Genomic DNA, 20,892 nt, shown 5'->3' with positions numbered 1-20,892 from the left:
AAGCTCTGAACAAATTTCCAGCACTGTGAGTGAAGCTTTGAGACGTGAGGAACACACCACTGAGTTTCTCTGATGCTTTTCCAGTTCTTTGCATGTTCCTTCCTGATTACTGTGAGGAACAGTGTGGGCTTCCTGTTGTTTCTGCCATTAAGGCTGGTCATTATTCACTTACCCTTTCCACTTTCCCTTGTATCCATAAACTCACATGTGCTGTTAGCCAGAAAAGTATTTGTAACCTCCATTAACAGCTAGGTAGATAAAAGGGATTTTGTTCTGGCCCATTGAACAACATGCCAGCTGCCCGCATGTGCACAGCAGAGCTATTTTGGAGAGGATGCACATGGAAAGGGGCTTTCAGCCTCATTACATAATGAAAATGAATCAGCCAGAGAGACCTACCCGTGCACAACTGAACTGTCAACCTTATGCTGGAATTTCACCCCGATTATAACAGCATCTTTCCTGTCTGTTCAGCAGCAGCTTCCAGCTGCGCTCCCCCACCCGCTGACAGGGTGGATCTGCGGGGGGGGGGGGGCGGGCCGAGCAACAGGGCCCAGCTGTGCTCAAGTAAAGCAGATTTCTGGGTTTCCACGGATACAATTTTTTTCCCCCTCAATACCACAAGAATTACCTTGGTTTTCCATTGCAAAGCTTGTGTGAAGACTTCAGGTTTGAAGCGGGGGGGGTGCTGCAGCGAGCAGGCGCCACGCAGTGCAGCGCTGCCTTGACTGGTTCATGTCCACTGAAGCCAGAAAGGTGACAAATCTGCTGCTGCTGCTCCTTTACATTAACCGCCTTGCTCACCAGGCTTTGCTCACCAGGCTTTGACACGCTGGCTTTAAACACGCTGCTCGGGTCAGCTTGGCTGCTAGCCCGCCCGGCTGTTTGCTAGCCCGCCCCGCCGGCAACAGCCCGGGAGGCGGCCGGAGCCGCTGGGCTGCGCTCACCCCCGGCTCGGAGGGCTCTCGCTGGGCACTGAAACAGTTAAAGCTGAAAATCATTCCTTAAGTACACAGCACTTGCAACCTGTGCTCAGCACCTGTAGGTAACTGACCGACTCACAAAGAGGCGCAGATACAGGACGAATAGCCCGGTTGTAAGCAAGAGCTGCGTTGCCTCTGCCCGGGAAGAGCCAGCACAGTGCGGCTCAGCGGGGGCTGCTCAGCATCCCTGTGCCAAAGGGAAGAGCACGTCCCGAGGCAGACTGCGAGCCTTCCTCCCCGAGACCCCGGCCCGCACCACCCGGTGTCAACGCGCCTGCGCCAAAGGGAGCAGATTTATGATAGTGAGCTCCTGGAACTAACTGTAACAACCCCGCCTTTTCTTGGGAATCGAATGTGTAATAAGTATCTGCTGACTTAGCTCCTCCGTGTTAGGTCAGGTTAGCTCGGTAAGGTCGGGAGGAGCGATCCCCCTTGCCCCGGCGCCGCGATGCACACGCCTGCTTTGTAACTCTCCCCGAGTTCCAGATCGGCCCCACACGCCGGCACGACCACCGGGGTCCTCTGGAGCCCCGAAGGAAACCCCGGGCCGCAGCCCCAGCAGCGCCCCCAGCAATGCCTTTGCCCTGCAGCGGCCACGGGCAGCGCCAGCCCGGCGCCGCCCGCCGCGTTCAACGGGCCTGGCCCGGCCCCGGCCCCGGCCGCGCCTGCGCTGCCCCCCCCCCTCCCCTTCCCCCCTCCCAGCAGCAGGCACCGTCCCGACGGCCGCGCAGGGCTGCGGTGAGCGGGGCGCTGCGGGAGGGGGGATGCGCGGGTGGGCGAGGGCTCTGCCAGCGGGGTGCGGCCCCCTCCGGGGTGCCGGCTGCTGCAGGGGTTTGCTGAGCTCCCGGCGGCGCCCCAGGGCCCGGGGGCGGCGCTGGGTACCCCGGCACCCCCACCGCGGGGAGCTGCGACCCGCCGCCGGAGCTGGCCCGGCGCTAGCAGAGCCCCGGGGGAGCGCGGCGGGCGGGGACCGGCGGGGCGATATGGCGGGGGCAGCCGGCCGCGGCGGGGGCCGGGCGGTACCGCTGGCTGCCGGCCCCGGTCGGCCTCGCCCGCAGCCCAGCGCTTTCGCTTCTTGCCCGCGGCGGCACCCCCGGCCCCGCAGCTGCAGCTGGTGCCGCTCCGCGACGCTCCCGTGCCTGGCCCTGACGGTGTCCCCTCTGCCACCCCCTGCGCGCCCCAGGCCTCCTGTGCCTTGCCCCGAGCCGGCCCAGCCAGGGGGACACGCGTCCTGACCGCGCGCTGCCGGGATGGCAACCGCCGGCCGCTGCGACCCCCAGCCCGGGGACCTGATCGAGATATTCCGGCCCGCGTACCAGCACTGGGTGCTCTACCTGGGGGACGGGTATGTCATCAGCGTGACGCCCATAGGTAAGGCTGGCGCAGCCCGGCGGGGCGCGGACGGGGCTTTGGGGGGACCTGGGAGGCTCTGGCTCCCCCCGTGGGCTGGTGGTGGACCCCAGTGTGTGTAGATGGCCTCTGCAGGAGCCAGCCAGAAACCCCGCTGAGGTCTTAGGGGAGCCAGCCTGCCCTGCCCGGCTCACCCCGGCCCTGCCCCCCCCCCCCCCAGAGGAAGGGCCTTCAGCCACGCTCGCCAGTGCCAGGTCCGTGCTCAGCAGAAAGGCCCGGGTGAGGATGCAACTTCTCAAGGACGTGGTGGGAAACGACAGCTACCGCATCAACAACAAGTACGACAGCACCCACACCCCACTCCCGGTGAAGACGATCATCAGGCGTGCAGAGCGCTACATCAACCAGGATGTGTCCTACGATGTGCTTAGCAGCAACTGCGAGCACTTCGTGACGCAGCTCCGCTACGGTGAGGGGGTCTCCGACCAGGTAAGTGACATGGGGTAAACCCCCATGCCTCACGGGGACCTCCTTGCTGCTCCATGAGAGGCTGTGAACCAGGGCACAGCCCGCAAACAGCACGGGGACAGCAAAGCACCACCAGGGGTGGCTTCCAAACCGTCACCATCTCTGGCCTCACTGGAGACATAGGACCAGGAGGCTCGCTATGGTCTGCCTGCACCCTGGTAGCACCCTCGCGCTGAATGCCATAGCCTAAGGCTAAATGCCTGGCTGTCACCCCTCCTACTTATGGGCAGCTGTCTCATTCATTTAATTGCCTTGATTATCCTTGCCTGCTCTTCATTAGCATACCTGGCAGTAAAAAAAACCACCACCTCATCGTGTCTTACTTCCCCTTTACAGGTCAGACGAGCGGTTGGTACTGTTGGGGTTGTAACAGCTGTTCTCGGTGCCGTCTCCGTGCTGGGCTTGGCCTGGAGCAGATCCAGAGAGAAACACTACTGACGGGCCAGTGGGAGGAGCTTGGAGCAGAGCTGGGAGCCACCGACGGGGAGTTTGTGGCTGCAGCTTCACTGAAACTTAGGAAAAACTGTGCTGCGCTTGCCGAGAGCAGCACTGGCCTGTTTGCCATATCTGCTTTTATTTCATTGCCTCTGATTTTTGTGGTAGTTTGGGAGTGCTTGCAAGCAAATTCTTCATCCTCACACACCCAGTGCTCTGCTGAGGGCTTCCTGTACAGATCCTGCTTTTGTTGGCTGCATCCTGTAAATTACTTCCTCTAAATAACCTATCTTTTCTTCTACTTTTGATTAAAAAACATTTTACATATATTTATATATATGAAAAAGCTTTGCTGAGACTTTATTGTGTGTGCTCCAGCTGATGGCCTGTGGCAGTGGATAAGCCCAGGTTCCCAGGCCTGCGAAAGGGCAGGCAGGGCATGCACTGTGTCTTGGAGCCTGCACAGGTGGTACCTAAACTGAGCTGCTTCTGCAAGGGCAGGAGGCACGAAGGAAGAGCAGGTCTTACAGGCTGTATCCCTCAGTGTCCTAAATAACTGCTGTGGCTTTGGCATGATGGTGTTAGCTCAGTTTTCTCTTGCCTGGAAGGCATCCCTTTCCCTGACTCCTCTGACTCCCTTTGGGAGCTGCAGACCCCCAGAAAAAGCCCAGCCAGCTTTTTCCCTGGCAGCTGTTTGTTCTGCACTGAGGCCACCGCGCCACTGAAATTTCCCTCTTTGTGCCTGTAAGTGCATTCTACTCCTTGGGCTACCAAAGCACTGAGGTTTAAAGAAAGACCACCATGGATTGAAAGGGCAGCCAGGAGCCTTTGCTGCCTGGAGCTGGGGCCGTTGGCTTTTCAGTGACCAGAAGTTGAATTTAAGCAGTTTGTAGCCCCAGCACAAGACTAATCTTCCTCCAGCCAGCAGGAAGACAAAGCCAGGATCCCTGCAGTGGGCAACATTCCTGGAGAATGAGCTATGCCATGCCTGTGTGCCCCATCTCCAAATCCACAGAGCCTCGCTATTTCCTTGTCACAAAGCTGACATGAGGCTTTTCTTAAAAGAAAACTGTTTTGAAGAAATGTGGTTTATTACTCTTTGCCAGGAGTATCTATCTTACATGTTTGGAACCATGTTATTTGCAGACCGCATGTAAGAAACTAAATCCTGCGTTGATTTTTGGCACAGGCAAATGCCTGGACTGTAAGAAGAGATGAGAGCACAATAGCTGTCAGTAAGAGGCTTGCTAATTATGTACATAATGGGATCAGAAGCTTTTTTTAAACATCAGTTGATTCAGTGTTTGAAAGAACGAAGCCAAGACTTCTGGTCATTTTTTGTAGTGCCCTCTTTTTAAATTTAAATAAAGTTCTTTTTTTAATATGGGAAAACATATAATAAAATTGAGCCTGACAGTCCTTTTTTGCTTCCTTCAAATGTAATCAAAAGTGGTTTTGTGGCTAAACTAATTAGGTGGTTGAACAACTTGAAGACTAAAGAGGAAGCACAGAGGGCCTCAGCCTCTTGCACCTGTCCAGCAGCCGTGTGCTGGAACACGTTCAACCCGCCGCTTCTTGGCGTGATCTAGTTAAAGCAAAAAGCCAAGGCTTAGCTCTGCTTTTCTGCTGTGTGACACCAAACCTGAGCCAGGACCTGCAGTAGCAGAGCATGAACTGGGTTGGGGGGGAGGGCACGGGGGGATATGTGTGCAGCAGCTGTGCTGTCCTCTGCCTTTGCAAGTTTAAGTGGGGCACATCCTCACCAGCCTTCCCAGCCTGGTCTTACAGCAACCTGTGAGCTTTAACCTTTCCTGTACTCAGAGCATTATGCCTGCAAGAACTGGCAAGGGAGACCTGGGTGAGCATAGCCTATGCACCCTCTCACATCTATAATTCACTCTGGGTGCAAGAAAACTGGAATTACTTCATCTGGGGAACTTCCCTGCAGCTCTTGGAAGCTACAGCGTTTCACTGAGCACAGGGTATTGCAACTGTGTGCTTGCTGCTCTGTGTGGTCAGGATTAGGTCACTTATTACGGATTGCCTTCGCATCAAGCCTGATGGATGCGGTGACATGGTTTGACGGAGCAGTGACTGAAACACGGAGTGAGCATGACGTGGAGCAGCAGAAGCCATCACTTTGCTGTATTCAGTATTTTTGAGGCTTTGTAGATGTTGGCAAGACCTGAGACCTGCTGTTGCCATGGAATAGAGTCAAGGCTGTAATTTTACCAGCAGCTGAGAAATTAATCCTTGCCTGTGCTCCAGGGCACAGCCAGCACAGGCCCAGCCTGCCCCTGAATGGATGGGTTTGTGCAGGGATTTCAAACACCTGAATCTGGTGCACATCAAAGGATGAAAATCTGGGATGTTCAGTGCAAGCCAGGGAAGCTGGTAGCACTGCGCAGCCCCGGGCTTGGCTGCAGGGTCTCACCTAGTCCTTGTCACTGTTTTCATAGGTGGGGTTAATGTAAGCTGCTTCCATGCTTTTTGCTGCAAAGTCTTTTGTGTTTACAGGAGGCCAGCTGGGATCCTTCTGCAGCATCCTCTGCCATTTTCGGTACTGGCTATTTGACTGGTACCCAAACCAGGCTTTCAGCAGCAGCCAGAGGTGCTTGTTCTGCAAAATAACGTCCTGCAGAGTGACAGTACAAGGTCAGTGCTGTTGCCCTTCACTGGAAGGGAGGGCTGCTTGGGGACAAAATGCTATATGTACAACCCCCCTGAGCCCCATGGCGCTGGGCGGCTGTGTGTGCACCGCTTCGGTATCACGGTTGCAAATGCCACCTTCCTCATCCACAGGAAGGCTCTGCTCACTTATATCAAGCAACACTGGTCTCTGTTTAGCTGAAGGGGATAATCAAGGCAAGATTCTCCTCCTGGGGCTGTGGGACAAGCAGGCACTGCTGCTCCTTGCAGGGGACAATACCCAGTGCTGGCTACAGCCAGCCTTGACCCACAAAACACTTTAGAGCTTAGTCATTACTGCAATATCCAACAGCACAAGCTAGCACAGTCTCTGGCCCGATCGACTGTAGGACAAGAGGGAAATGGCGGTTTCAAAATCACGGCCAAGTGCCTGACCCGTGCTGTGGTCTACTCCCCTGCGGGCTCCTCCTGGGCAGCTGCGCTTCAGCTCGCTCCCTCCCTAAACGCTTAAGAGCTGTGGTCTAAATTATCTCATGGGCTGCGTAAAAAGGATTTGATTGGCACACATCAAGTCATAAGGGGGGGGGGGGGAAAAGCCTGAGGGCTTATGCTTCTGCAGGTGGGAGAGTGTGGCTGCAAATAGGGGTAGAAAGACCTGACCAGATGCTGCTCCTGTGCACCCCAGAGAACAAATGCACTCACCTCTGCAAAAAAAGATACACAAAAAGTGACCAAGAGCATCAGTAAGATGTAAACTCTCCAGACCACAGGAGTACAAAGAAACTGTCGGAAAAGACATGAACAGCAATTAGGTTTAAATGTCTTGCCAAGATTTGCATCTGTTCCTAACGATTTGAGAAGCTAACATTTTCCCAGTGGCAAGCACGAGGAGACAGTAGGAAGTGACAGTAATTCCTTGTCACTGAAGGTTTGATGCCATATTCCCCATAGCACAGAGCTGCCTTACTCAGATCAAGTGCCTGGGGTAGGATCTGGTGCCCAAATACTTATGGGGAGCGGCAGCTAATGCACAACGTGCGGCTCCTCTCCCTCTGTGCATGCTCACCCTAATGCCAGGCCTCCACCCAAATCTGCCCCGCGCAGGATGGCCAGGCATAAGCCACAGGGCTCGGCCATTCCTGATGTTGAGCAGCACAGCTGGAGGCAGCTGCCTGCCCTGTGCCCTGGCTGAGCACCAGGGAGGACCACGGCAGCCCGGCATGAGCTCATGGTGCTTTAGGAGGAGTGGGCAGCAACGATCCCCGCTGATCACATCTCTGGCCAATGAGCCTCCTCCAAGAGGCAAAACCACAGTCCTTCCTATTGTGCTTTTCTGTTAGGAAGAAAAGCTCAGCAAGCTATAAGCACTTTTTCTTCTCCTGGTTGCAGCCAGAGGAGGGGGGGTTACCTCATTAATCAAGCCTTTGTCAGAAGGATGTTAGAGAAGTTTGAAAGGGCTGCTCAATCAGAGCAGTAAATTAATTTCCAAGATGACCATAGCTGTAGCTTCTGCGTGCTTAGCTAAAGAGCCAGAAAAATACGCGGCATGAAAAGGAAACCCACGTTTCGTTTGTACTTACCTGCATGGCACTGTACACAGCATCCATGTCGGCCAAGAAGAGGAAGAGGCAGGTTGCAAGCTGGAGGGTCAGAAGGACTGAAAATACATCTAGAGAAAGAAGAACATTTGTGGCCCTGGGAAGGAAGGAGGTTGGTGACCAAAGTCTGCAAATATGCTGATGGCACACCCAAATGCTAATGATGTAAAACTGCCCTCGTGTAAAATGCCTTGCTTCCCCCCGCCCCACCCCCCCCCCCCCCCCCCCCCCCCCCCCCCGCCAAGAGAAGAGCTATGGAATTCAAACTAGAGGAGCTACTCCCCAGCAGCCTGCTGCAAAGCTCACCACCTACACTATTTTTTCTTGCACAACTGATTTGGCATGTTCTGATTCTTACACAACCACAGAAAAGTGCCTCGAAAGGGCACTGCTGTGAGCTACACCAGCATCTCTTCCCCTGCGCTTGCTCCTCCATGTGCTCATCTCTATGCCTGGGCTGCAGGCAGCAGAGGCAGCTGCTTGTTCTTGTGGGCTGCCCTCCCAGGGAGGGCCAGGCGCTTCTGTGGCTGACAGGGTGCAAAGGTGGGCTATACCTGTGCCTTTCACAGGAAGGGTCTGCCTTTGCATCCTCTTCCAAAGGAGCAGGACACAGAGCAATGGAAAATGGCTCAGACATCCGGAGGTGCCAAACTCCTGGCAATTACCAGGAGCTGAGCATTTTTAACTTATCTGGAAAGTTGGGTCAATAGCTCCCAATGGCCTCCTGGCAACCTTCTCACTGCCAGGGAGGAGAGGGGACAGGGTTGAGCAAGGGCACTGCCCTTTGCTTCCTTCTAGGGACTGTCCTCAAAGAGGGGTAAAAGTCGGAGAAGCATGTGGCACATTTCTCAGCTGACAGAGTCTTCTGTCGCGCCTCAGGCTGGCTGCTTGCAGGGCAGCATCTTTTTGGCCTCACCTGTCTTCTGCAGGTGATCAATGCTCTGTGAAATGAGTTTGGGACCTGCCTATTATCAAAATCCCTAATAAAATCAACTCTGCTAAGATCAAGTGAAGTCCTGCCCTTTCATCCATGAGCAAAAAGCTGCAATTGCAAAGGAGCTATCAGTCAACTGGTAGCCAGAAGGGCTAAATCATCTCTGCAAAACTCAAACAGAAAAAGGAAGGTTATTGTGAGAGGATTTTGGCAGTGGTACTATCACAGGCTTTTCTCTCTCACGTCTGGGAATGGAAGGCAGGCAAGGTAAGACCGTGAATCTCAGAGGAATTGGTTTTGATGTGTGTATTTCGAAACAAATACATCTGATCCTCATATGCTCTCTGTGTTCACAATAATATGCAGTTCTGCACTAAATCCAGCCCATCACTTTCTGGAAAGCACCTATTTTCCAAAACCAAGATGCAGTCCCCTTTCTCAGCTCTGCTGCCTCTTATCTCAAGCATAAGCAGTACTTACTGTGCTTTTTTGAAATGGAGAAGTAGGAGTTCACATAGACCAACAATTATTTTACATGCCAGGAACTGCTGTGGGTACAGAAAAACCCACAGCATCCTTTCCCTTGCAGGCTCTTCTGCCGGGGTTATTTTGAAGCAGCAACAGGAGCCTGCAAGAGGACATGCTACACCAGGTCTACTCACAGTTGGTGTAGATGGGCTTCCGGAAGGGCTTTCCCTTGGAAAAGATGAAGGCCACAATGATGCAGTTGATAGAACACAGTGGCCACAGTGTAGTATTTTCGTAACTGAGGACAGTGCTCTGGGCACCACTGCTGGTACCATTTCCCCCTGGGCTGCTGGAGGACACGGTCTGGTTCCCTGGAGAGCAATGTCTGTAAGGTAACACCCAGCACGTTGTTCCTGCTCTCTCCAGCAACAGTCAGCCGCAAGCAGCAATTCCCTCTTCTTTCCAACCCAGCCTACTGTAGCAACCAGGCATCGCACACAGGAGTGAAAACCGTACATTAAAAAAATAACCACAACCACCCAACAAAACAAAACCAAAAAATTCAGCTTAATTTTCTGGTCTGCACCAAAATCTCGGCTCTCAGGTGGGCAGCGATAGCAGTGTTTGAGACACAGCTATGAGGCTGCATGCCCCAGCTGCCTGCACACCGCTCCGGCACACACACCCTGTGATGCATCCATGCAGTGGCAGGGGAATGGTCCTGGCTGAGCCCCAGCATCTGGGAGCATCCCCACTGAAACACCTTGCTGGGTCTCCTGCCCTACTGGTTCATTTTTGCTTGATGATATGCTGGTCATTAATATGTGTTATAATATATATATTTATATAATACATAATATAATTTGGCTCTGGAATATGGAGAGACTTTTTACCCTTCAAAAACACAGAAGCAAGAGGGCTTCTGGCCTCGCAACCATTTTTTAAGCCAAGTTGGATTTCAGAAAAGCCTGGCCCCAGGGCTGTTTATTTCGCGGACAAGCTGTGCAGCCAGACCCAGGGAGAAGGCAGCAGAGAGGAGTGGAGAGAGGCCACCCACCTGTCCTCACAGGCTCCCCACACCGCTGCCCCAGCACCACCTGACCATGCCAGGGATGGGTGCCCAGTGTGTTTCAGAGGCAGCATTTGAAAAACACACGTGGGTTAGCCCTTGGACTGGCCCTTCAGATTTCAGTGTGGCATCTGCAGCAACTTAATTTTGTCTTAGCAACACTCTACTAAGTATACAAAGAGTTGGGGGAGCAGGGGAGGAACTGTCCCATTTGGGTCCTGCACCATGCCCAGGCTGCGGTGAGGCTGCAGTGTCCCCGCACAGCAGCAATGTCCCTGCATCTGGAGATCAGAGACAGAAGGAAGGACTTACCTCTGGCTGGCCAGCGCCGTGTACCAGGGCTGCTGCTTCACCAGAAGGAAGCCACAGGTTTGCATGATTATGGTAAAGCACACATTGAGGATGATGGAGAGCAGCAACGGAGGGGAGATGAGCTGGCTAGGAGGGCGATAAGGTGCCAGTTTTGGATAGGCTTCAGTCAAGCTCACTGCAGAGAAACCAGAGGCATTTGCAGTCCGTGGCAGCCCAGCCTGCCAGCATCCATCCATGTCTTCTGGGCAAGCAGAGCCACACACAGACACCACCCCCCCCCCATCCACTCATCACAGGTGAAAGCTGCAAAGCCTGGCCCTGATAAGCAGGCAAGAAATGGCTTTGATCTCTGCTATTTTCTACCCGAACCTTCTCTGAATCCCCGGCTCTGGAAACCACACAGAGAAGATGGGGAATAGCATCCCACCCATGGGGATCTCCATGGGAGTCCAAAAGCCACACTTGGTCTCACACCAGGAATACACAGGAGAGCCAGGAGCTGAAATTACACTGTCTGAGCCCCACTAGCAGTCACCAGAGCAACTGCTTCTCTTCCAGTCAAGTCTCACACCCAAACCCTGTTGGTTACTTACAGAGTTCTGCCACTGTGTTTGCAAAGGACTATGAGCTGAAGCCCACGCTCTGGGCCCTAGGAATTGGTCTATCATCAATGGTTGCGGTGTTACTGACAGCAGAGCTTGGCTTCTCCTTTTAATTTTTATCGGGAAATTCAGTCAACTGTTTACACTCAGACTCTCAAACAGACATAGCTGGCTTCCCTGAGCTGCTTACTTGTTAGGCAAACCAGAAGGGTAATGAACACATCTTGTATCAGATACTGGTGATTCCCAAAGATTTGCAGTTTCTGGAACAAAAACAAAGGCAGCACTACCTGAGAATGGATGACAGCTTTGACAATAAACTGTACCGTGCAATGCTATTTCAGAGCCATGGCATGCCAGAAGCAGCTGCCTCACAGCCCTGATGCAACCCCCTGAGGACTAGCAAGGCCAGCTTGCCAGCTGGGTCCCACTGAAGCCCTCACTGATTCATAGCACTTGTGGGTGATCCAACATTTGAACGTGGCATTTGCATGTTTTTCTACCCTTCTTCCAGCAGATACCAGTGCCCCCTGCACCACTTCGAACAGGTCACGCGCTCCCAGCCCACAATAACAGCAGTGACAGCCAGAGTTTCACTTTGTGCCTGGTTTGAAATGTCTTTGGGTAGTTGCTGCGGCCAATCTAGTGGCTGGGGAAGGTGTTCTCACGCAGTGACCCACCAGCAGTCCCTGTCTCACCAAACCTCGGCTGCACCTTGCAGGTTCACAGCAGCTCGCTGTGTTTTTTGCTCTTCACCTTCTGTGGGACTGTGCGCAGAAGGTGCCCATGAACTGAGGCAAGAGACGTGGCCCAGAGTAAATCCATACATTAATTTCCTTCACTGTTTCCCTTCTTTGTATTAAAATTTTAAAGGATTCATCACATACTGGTGACACACAACAATAATTCTTCCTTAACTACCCTGCTTCAACTGCCTGAGACATTTATTTTTCAAGCTGCATTTCCAGCAGAGAGAGGCAGCTGCTCTTCCAAAGCCCCCATTTTACAGCAAGTCCTGTTCTGCCTCTGGGCCTCCATCCCCAGCTAGGCAGGACCCTCTCCCTTCTAACTCCCTTTCTTCTTTTGAAAGGGGTGAAGCTCAATCACTGAGCTTTCCCCCCGATTCTGGGGTCCCTACAACCAATCTACCCACCGCTGGTAGTTGCCCAGCTTTTCACATCTTTGTTATTCCTTGAAGCCCTGTATGCCTTTTCTTCCCTGCCGAGCAACACCACTAAAGATAAAAGCTTACAGTGAGCATAGCGCATCAATAAGAGATGGGCATGAAGCACTTACCCAAAAGAGCAGAGCGGTACCAACAAACTGAATCAGGCCGTAAAGGGTCAGGTATTTAACCACAGCGAAGGAAGAAACCAAAGCAGCTCGACCTTCCCTGCTCGAAACACAAAACAGAGCTAAACCCCCCACTTATAACCACAGTATTGTGGTTTTAGCGCTACAGATGGTTTCTGCTTTTAGGATCTGTGTTTAGGATCTCTAAGAATAGAAAACCATTCTAATTCCATAGACAAGTATTTTGGCCTTAAGATACTGCAGAGCCACTTAACCACCCTTGATCTGCAGTGGGTTTTTTCTTTGGTTTTACTCTGCAGCTGCAATTTTAATACCTGGATTAAGTTGCTGTTGCTTTTTCATTACTAATTTGCTCAATATTTCTGGGAATCAAGCACATTTCTACACAAACAGGTGTCTTTGCATACATTTGGTTAAATGGCATAATTACTGGCTGCTCCGTGACTATGTGCAGCACATGGAGATATATATATGTATTAAAGTAATGGCAAGCAAATCCATTCTGTGGTCACTGTTATACTTGCCCTTTCACGTGACGCTGCTGCTTTGCCTGTTCCAAAAATATCAGCCACCATAAGCAATACTCTCCCAAAACCACAAAAAAAACCTCCCAGCACTTGAACTTGAGTATCAAAACCAATTCAAAACCCCTGCTCCGTTTTATATAGTTACTGAGGACCTAAGTCTGGTTTCTCAGCACCTTTGAGAGCAGTGCATGCCCACTCGTCACCCTGCACGCTGAGCCCAGGCCAGGCAGCAGCACCCAGCAAACTCACCTGATCAGCTCTGGCACACACCGCACGCTGGGGGTTCGGGAGGTGAAAGGCGAGGACACAGATGCCTCCTGCTCTGACAGCGATATCCCTGCATGTGCCGCTTTCAAAGCCTGAAATCCACGGGAGTCAGAAGATGGAGAGAAATCCCTCCCACCCTGCACAACATGTTTACTGGTGCTTTACAAGTTTTGCTTCGAGTATCCTTTGTAATCGATCTTCCTCTATTCTGTGGCCCAGCTGATCTCATTTTCCAGATATCTTCCCTTCCCTGGAGCTTAAATATTTCTTTAGTTCGTTTAATCCCATTATACCTACTTACAATCCTTTGAACCACCGTGTATGCTGTTTGCCACACTGGAGTTTGTGCATATCTCTTCTGTTAAACAGTCTGCTAAACTATGTAAATTACCATTTTATCCTCTTTCTATTGCTTTCAATCCCCAGTTCATATTTCTTTTATTGTTCTCTTATGAAATCCCCAGCCTTGACACCTCTGGTTTAGTGCTCAGGTGTTGGCAATGGACAACTTTTACAAAGCAAGCTAATGCATTATTATCAAATTATATTATGATAACATCCTATATTATTATTGTATATAATTTACCAGATAGATTATAATATATAATAGATTTTGATAATAGGTAATATAATACTTGTTTTTATGGCTAAGACCCTCAAATATACAATTGTATAAGAAATGTGTAAGAAAAAGTCTCTTGCTCCTGTTTCTGGGAGAAAAAACCCCAAACAGTAATCCTCTGTTATCGTGTGTGTTAGTATTTAAAAAAATGAGTGTAGATAGTATTTTACAGTGATGCACTGACGGAGCACACCCACGGGCTAACTTGGGAAATGCTGGTGACAAGTGATGTCGGGCAGCCTCTCATCACAGCACTCCTTAGGCTGAAAGAGAGGAAATTTAACAAGAATGGGAGATGAGCTCCTACGTACCCCGCAGTCATTGGTGCCATCACCACACATACCCACGTAGTAACTGGTGGATGAAAAAGAAGGAAAACACATAAGCCTTGCACATAGCTGATCCCATGGTTGAGCACCCGCTGGCTTAGCCCCAGTGGGTAAATCAGGGCAGGGACTCATGCTGGCCCTGGAGAAAGCAGCGTCTGTTTCCAGAGGACAAGTTGCATATGGGGAGAGACTGGGGCAGAGTACCCAGAGAAAAATTAGGATTAAGGAAAGGAAAAGCTGCCATTTGATTCCAGACAGCATTTTCCCCTTGGTACCCGGGGCCACAGGAAGGGAGCAGGGCATGCACGTTTGCGGCAGCTCCCGCAGCTGCAGCTTGGCTTTTACTGGCATTTTCTCCTCGTCTGTCTTTGTAGATGCAAAGACACAGGAATTGCTGAAATAATGCAGCAGCTCCCAAGCCACCGCATGTGAGGTCGCTCTGAGAGGGCAGGAAACTTCATCCCCAGAGGAAGCACCTCATCACCAATAATTGTTTCCTTTTCAGAAAGGTGCCACATCTTGTTTATGCTCAGCAAGTAATATCCATAGCTAGCATGAGTCCTGTTTGGGGAAGGAAATATTTCCTAATGGGACCTGGAGGAGCATCCTTTGGGTCAAACTCCTCACTACGGCAGGTTGTTTTCAGCTTTGCTAAAGCTGCAGCCCGGACAGCCCCAGCAGCTGTGCAGGAGTTGCTGGGGTTGGGGGTTATTTGTATACGCAGGGCTCTGCCTCTGTAGTTTTCTCTCAGCCTCCTTTCTTTCTGCCTTCTACATTGCACTGGAAAGAAGCAGTGGCTACGTCTGAGCGAGGGGTGCAGGCTCTCCTGATGCACAGGGATCCCTATAGGGCAACTGGGAAGAAGGTGGCCACAAAGGATGCAAGCAAGGGTCGTGTGGGGAGGAAGGGAGGTCTGGCAAAATGGGCCTGGGGCAGCACTACCTGGGACAGTCACACTTCAAGAAAACATGTTATTGGTTTGGTTCAAAAAGGAAAAAAAAGAACCTTACTCAAGTTTCTGAAACTCTTCAATGAGGCTGGACTTCTGCCCAGGAGACATCCTAGCAAAGACAGTCGCATTCACCAATATCTGCAGGGAAGAGCAACAGGCTGCCTTGGGCAGGCATTTTTGCCTCCCTTGCTCGAGCGAGGTAGGATCAGGTCTCCCTGATGGGTGCCTGACATTTGTAAAATGCTCTAATCCTGTCTCCCAAACCCTACCATGGTTTTACTACCCTTAGGATTAGGGTTTCCTCTAACATCAGTTTTATCTGCCCTGTCTTCTGCCTTGCCCTGTTCCGTAGGAGGTTCTGGGAAGCCAGCGACCACCACGCACTCCACAGTGCCCTTCGGAGCAGCCAGGCATTGTGTTTCCCAAGTGCAGAACAGATGGCTGATGACAGCAGCAATAACACTGCTCAGCCCGAGGTTTCTCCTTCCAGAAAATCTGGCCAGAGAGTATAAAATCTGAAAATCTGTCGCAGCAGCAGCTAATTTATGGACTGGGTGACAGGAGTTGAAGATTTCTGCTACTAGATGTGGGTATTTTGCGTTCCTGATGCTCCTGCCAAGCCATTGCTAGCTATAGTAGTGGCACATGGGAATGGGGTTGATGTTTTTAATTAAACTGAAATTGAGAAGGTGACCATGGAATAACTCCACTGCACAGCTGCTCGCAGCGCTGCAGCCACCCCTGTCGTTTGAGGCCTTAGAAGATGCTGAAAGCAAGCTGTTTGGGTTAAACCTCAGGCACAGTGGGAGGGTGCCCAGAGTTGTCAAAATCTGAAGTGACAACGTTACTGCTACCGACAGAAAAACACCTTTCTCCAGCTGGAACACTACTGCCACTTAATAAAACAGGGAGGGCAAGTAAGAGCTTTGTTTCCTCAGAACTTACTTTTGGCAGCAAGCTGTAGAAGTGCTTTGTAATAACCTGATAGGACTTTCCATTCATTGCAAAATGGTAGTTGCAGGTTTCTCCTTCCAAGGTGATCCTTTCCTCTGTATCAGCACATATGTTCTAGAAAAAAGACAGCATTTATTCTCAGACTGAGGTCATAACATGCCATCTCACTTCTGCCTCATAAGCCTCCCACACCCAGCAGCCAGGGACACAGCCTTCTGCAGCAGCCCTTTGTAAATCTTTACACCTGGCAGTACTTGATTTTCTAGCTGTGTTTCCACACGTAACTAATCCCTGTTAGCCACAGGCTGCTAGTTTAGACACTGAAGTCTGGCACAGCAAATAGTCACACAGGCAAGTGTGTATAATTGCATTAATTTGGAACGCTTCAAGCATGATTGAAGTGGCCACTACATCTGCAAGGCTTTGCCAGTCGTTCATGTTGTTCTGAGCAAAGAACCACTGGATTAATTATTTCTCCCTAACACGTGCACGGCCCACACCACACCTCCATATACTATGGGGTAGATACACACTAGCCCCCAGCTTTCCTCTGTTCTTCAGAGCTGCTTCCAAATCCCCAGCAAGGAGCAAGTTATTAGATATTAAAAGTTTTGTTAATTCCCCCGGCACTCGACAGCAACCACCCCTGGCTGTGCTTACATGGGGAGCTGCTGTGTTTGCTTTGCACCCTTCTGCCAGTCGCCAGGCAATTGAAGCTGGAGCAGAGCCCTCTGGTTCGTTCGCTTCCACAAGGATTACTTTGCTGCCCGTGTGAACCATACCCGCATTCCTGGCCACCGTGACAGCTGTCTGCAAGTTGTCCCCTGCAAGGATAGCAGTGAGGCAGGCTCCTCACATCTGCCACAGCATAGTGGAAACCCAGGTGGAGACCATGGACATGCAGTGGAGGATGCTGGAGAAGTAAATCTTTCTCCTGCGTGCCTGGTGGCAGCTAGCACAGCTGCAGAAGGAACCTGGGGATTTACCTGTGACCATAACGCTTCTGATGTGGGCGGCAGCCAGCTCTTGTAGCACAGACTTCGTCTCCTGCTTCAGGCGGTTCTCCATCACCAGGAGGCCCAGGAACACCAGCCCAGACTCTGCCTCCTCTCTTGGAGGAAGGACAGAAACACACACGCTGTTTCCCATGGATGGCACAGAGAGTGAGACTCTCCCTGCAGTTTTTGTTCAGCAGGAAAGCCATGCTCAGTGGGAAACGCGTTTGCTCCACAGGGAAACACAACTGCTACAAGTTCGAGGCAAACAGCGCTCAACAAGCATCAGCATTTCTTCAGCTTCAGCCAAGCTGCTGACCCACTGCGTTACTGTCTCTAGGAAGGAGCAATACAGCAGAGATGCACGTGCAGAGAGGGACAGGGATTTGCAAGAACTGGCTGGCTGAAACCCACAGATTACAGCATATAGAATTTCTATTGCAGTCCCAACCTGTTGCCATATAGAAGCACAATAACCAGCTTTCATTACCCTTTGAGAGCAGATTCAAAAACCCAGCTCAGTGAGCCTTGCAAGAGCAGTAGTAAAGCAAGCAAGTAACAGCGTAACCAGCATCAGCTGAGAGGAAGGCGTTATGTGGTCCAGCTTCCCAACAGGCTTCCTTTGGCCGGAGGGGAGGGAAAGGTTTGGGGCAGGTAGGAAAGCAACCCCACAGCAATACCAGCAACTCATCAGCACACGCTACCTCTCTAGGCTCCTCACATCCGCATCCTTTCCCAGGTTTAGCACTTTATGGGCCAGGGCAATGACTCTGAAGCCTTGGCTTGTGTACGTGTTAAGCTCCTTTAAGAAATTAGCTGGGACTGTTTACAGGAAAAAAAGTTTTATGGTTAGAATACTCCATCCTTGCTGATTGCTTTTCTAGGGTTAAATGCCTGTCCTTTAAACTACCTTACAGTCTTAGTTACAGTACCATGGCCTCTCATAAAATTCAGCTGTTATGTACCAAGGCTGCATACCTGACTGCTCCAATAAATTATCTATGCATCTGTTTTATACTTTCAAAATGCATGTTAAGATGCAGGTAGATAAGATTAATAACTAGGCACAGGACAAATGACTGACTTCATAATTTTGTCCTAAGCTTTACTGCATACATGCTGAGTGACTGCAGAAATTGTTTTTATATTTATGCTTTAATGTGAGAATTCTCCCAAATCTGAAATTTTCAATTCTCTCATCATTCCCATGACTTTAAAAGCAAATAGTTCCTTTTAACTTTGCAGTATTTCATACTTACTGTGTACTGCAATCACAACTTTACAGCGCAGCACCTAATTATTCATTAAGCTGTAATCAATACAGAAACAATCAAGATGGGATAAGAGGAGCTATTTAGAAACCTGAGAAAGTGCAACATAATTTTGAAGACATTTTTCTTGTTGATGTTGCCTTGTTTGGAGGTTTGTGTCATTAGATCTTAGGTGGTTCTAAACTAAATATTTCCGTTTTCCCTCAAAACTGTTTTCACATGTTTTCAGGTCAGTGCCCTCTGAAATAACAAACCACAGAGCCACAGACCACTGGTACTGTGTTGGCTTGGCATCCTTTTGAAATGAGGTAGTCAGTGAATGTGACCTGAGTTTCAAGTTTGCAGACAAATTTGAATACAAACCTAACATACAAAAAAGAAAAGCCTATGTTTACTTGCAGCGAGAGGACAGAAGTCTTGGCTTGAGTGTTAATACCAATTATCCTTAATAACAGTAATCTGCATGTCCAATCTCAGCAAGTTTTCCATTGCTGAGATTTAAAGCCTTTGCAAGCTGGGTCAGTAACTCCATGCTGAATTTACCAGGGCAATAAATTAGGAGGAAATTTAAGAACTTGTACAGTACAACACACTTGCTGTGACACATGCAATTACCATGATCCTACATCTGCTCTGGGTATTTTGATGTATCGATGTTATTTCTGCACTATATCTTCAGCTGATGCAAGTCAGCTAAGGGATGTATAGCAGGTGAACCTCAGGCTGTGCATCTCACTAGCTGTTGGGCTGTGTGCATCTTTAAGTTACAAACAATAAAAACTTGTTTGTAATATTAACTAATGACATTTAGCAAGCCCAAGGCTTGTTTGTGGGAAGAGTCACACATGCAGCTGCAGTGTGGCCAGGGGAAACTTTTTTAGGATTTCAGCCCCAACATAAGCTCTGGTTTGCCTTAATTCCAAATAAACACTGTAAAGTTGCCCTTTCCCATTCTATACCGGTATCTTGTCTGCAAAAGCTGGACACTGTTTCTGGTGCTCCTTTCATGTACAGGTCATACTGTTCCTCTCCAATCTTCCGTGAAACAACAGACATCCTTTGCAGCCCAGAAGAAAAAGGGAATTGATGTAGGATTGCTATTCCTTCCACGGGAGCCTGGAAGAGGTTGGGAAAGTGAGATGTTATCCGAGTCACTGATTACACAAAGCAAATCCATTCTGAACTTTAGCTCATTTGAGTCTTTCTTGCTAAGGTGATTTATTATTACTGGGAGACTCTTTCACTGCCTTAGGGCTATGGGACCAGATCACTGATTACAAGTTTATGAACCTTGGTCTCAGCAACTCCGTTGTTTTCCTAGCATTCTTCCCAGGAACCTCAGTGGTTTCCTTTATATTTAACTTGTTTCTGGGCTTTGTCCCAGCCTTTCTCTTAATAACCACATACTAATGCAATATTCCTGGATTCACAGTCCTGGGAACTGGAATTTCATGAGTTACAGTGACATTACCATGGGAACAGAGCAATCCTAGAAACAAGACTGATATCCTTGTTGCCACAGAACTGTCTTCCTGGTATTGCTAGCAGAAATCACACTCCTTCCACTGAGAAGAAGCTGGCTGGGTCAACATTTAGACTGGAAACATAACCATTTTCAACTGTCAAAACACAGTGCTTCCCAAGGGGCCTTTTAAGAGGAAAAGTGAAGCAAACACCTTGCTACTGGGGTTGCACAACCGCTGCCAGCAGGACTCACGGACCCACATCCATTCTTCTCAGTATAATGCCTTGTCTTTACTCACATTGCTTCCTCCTGCAGGCGGACTCACGCTCCAGATGTTTATCCCATTTACATGGTTTCTCTGCTTTAGTTTGCACTTAAACTGATTGTGCAGTTTTATTGTACCAGCAGCTTTTCAGAGTGAGGACTCAGAACTCTGTACTTTTTATTAGTGCAAACAGAGTTGGAAATTAGTCTTTTAGATCAGTGAAGTTCTTTAGATGTCACTTCAGGAGCAGCATCTCCAATCAGAATTTGCTTTTCTGGTCCTACACTTCCAGGGGGTCTGTTTTGGGGGGAGACGCAGCACAATACCAGGAGTGGTTGAAAGGCATTTTGAAGCCACTAGCCCAGGTAAATGACTAGTGTCTGCGTCCTAGGAGTTTGCACTGGCTGCAGGTTGAAAACACATGATATTCATTCTCAGAAAGAACCGGACTTACTCTGCTGGCCTTTGGCCCTGGTTTAACGATGCAGATGCCGAGAGCCCCATCCTGAGCTGTGCTGGAGTCTTCTACCTCCTGTACAAGGAAAAGTGTTATTTCTGATACTTTTTTTTTTTTTTTTTTTTTGGCTTCACACCTATATGTTTAAGCAGGGGCAGCAGCACATGGGAGCACGTTTCCCCCTTACTTTTGACATCCAGTTGCAGAAATATTTTGTTATGATATAATAGGTCTTCCTATCCATCATCAGTGACAGCCTCCCTGCAGCCTTGTCCTTAGCAGAAGCCTACGTGGCCCTGCATCTTTTGACTTGATGAGAGTAAAAACCTGGGTCAAATTTTGTGATTTCTCTAAACTCAAGTTCTACAAAATTTTAATGTCATATCAATGATGAAAGGAAAGAGAAATAATTATCCTCATCTATCTGGTTTTATCTTCTAGTATTCTGCTTTGAAAAGATTCTTACTGATACTCGGTGCAGAAACAGGGTGGTAATTTTCAGTGTAAGATGTTTTTAACCCTCCAGCTCTGTTACTTTACATGCTG

At 49.9% G+C, this 20,892-nt stretch overlaps 2 protein-coding genes across 4 annotated transcripts in view; one reads left to right on the top strand and one right to left on the bottom strand.

Moving 5' to 3' along the window:
• The first annotated feature begins 1,615 nt into the window (after window positions 1–1,615).
• PLAAT1 (phospholipase A and acyltransferase 1) lies at window positions 1,616–4,715 on the top strand. Of its 2 annotated transcripts, XM_055724064.1 has the most exons (4): window positions 1,616–1,721; window positions 2,167–2,354; window positions 2,554–2,822; window positions 3,198–4,715. In XM_055724064.1, the coding sequence occupies exons 2-4, from the start codon at window positions 2,234–2,236 to the stop codon at window positions 3,297–3,299; spliced, it is 492 nt and encodes a 163-aa protein (XP_055580039.1). In that variant the 5' UTR covers window positions 1,616–1,721; window positions 2,167–2,233; the 3' UTR covers window positions 3,300–4,715. The 2 variants fall into 2 exon arrangements, with proteins under 2 accessions (XP_055580039.1, XP_055580038.1); XM_055724063.1 differs by lacking the exon at window positions 1,616–1,721 and having other exon boundaries at window positions 1,845–2,354.
• Window positions 4,362–20,892, bottom strand: part of LOC102046330 (probable cation-transporting ATPase 13A5) — a 35,945-nt gene continuing 19,414 nt past the window's right edge. Inside the window, exons 15-30 of one of the 2 annotated variants that reach the window (XM_005443702.3) lie at window positions 20,344–20,421; window positions 19,119–19,275; window positions 17,593–17,710; window positions 16,880–17,004; window positions 16,554–16,717; window positions 15,885–16,007; window positions 14,998–15,077; window positions 13,970–14,012; window positions 13,019–13,128; window positions 12,225–12,321; window positions 11,119–11,191; window positions 10,327–10,501; window positions 9,140–9,330; window positions 7,526–7,614; window positions 6,648–6,728; window positions 4,362–5,931 (exon numbers count right to left, since the gene is read on the bottom strand). In XM_005443702.3, the coding sequence (XP_005443759.2) occupies window positions 5,731–5,931; window positions 6,648–6,728; window positions 7,526–7,614; window positions 9,140–9,330; window positions 10,327–10,501; window positions 11,119–11,191; window positions 12,225–12,321; window positions 13,019–13,128; window positions 13,970–14,012; window positions 14,998–15,077; window positions 15,885–16,007; window positions 16,554–16,717; window positions 16,880–17,004; window positions 17,593–17,710; window positions 19,119–19,275; window positions 20,344–20,421 (1,905 nt within the window). In that variant the 3' untranslated portion in view covers window positions 4,362–5,730. The remainder of the gene's footprint in view (window positions 5,932–6,647; window positions 6,729–7,525; window positions 7,615–9,139; window positions 9,331–10,326; window positions 10,502–11,118; window positions 11,192–12,224; window positions 12,322–13,018; window positions 13,129–13,969; window positions 14,013–14,997; window positions 15,078–15,884; window positions 16,008–16,553; window positions 16,718–16,879; window positions 17,005–17,592; window positions 17,711–19,118; window positions 19,276–20,343; window positions 20,422–20,892) is intronic. The other variant, XM_027811809.2, reaches the window with a different exon arrangement.

The sequence above is a fragment of the Falco cherrug genome, chromosome 11, assembly GCF_023634085.1.
Source record: "Falco cherrug isolate bFalChe1 chromosome 11, bFalChe1.pri, whole genome shotgun sequence".
Lineage (NCBI taxonomy): Eukaryota > Metazoa > Chordata > Aves > Falconiformes > Falconidae > Falco > Falco cherrug.
This window is presented reverse-complemented; position numbering and strand designations above follow the sequence as displayed.

Coding starts and splice junctions, on each gene's coding strand:
- PLAAT1 (XM_055724064.1), top strand. CDS start 2,234: ATGGCAACCGCCGGCCGCTGCGACCCCCAGCCCGGGGACCTGATCGAG. Junction 2,355..2,553: donor CATCAGCGTGACGCCCATAG/GTAAGGCTGGCG, acceptor CCCCCCCCCCAG/AGGAAGGGCCTTCAGCCACG. Junction 2,823..3,197: donor GTGAGGGGGTCTCCGACCAG/GTAAGTGACATG, acceptor TCCCCTTTACAG/GTCAGACGAGCGGTTGGTAC.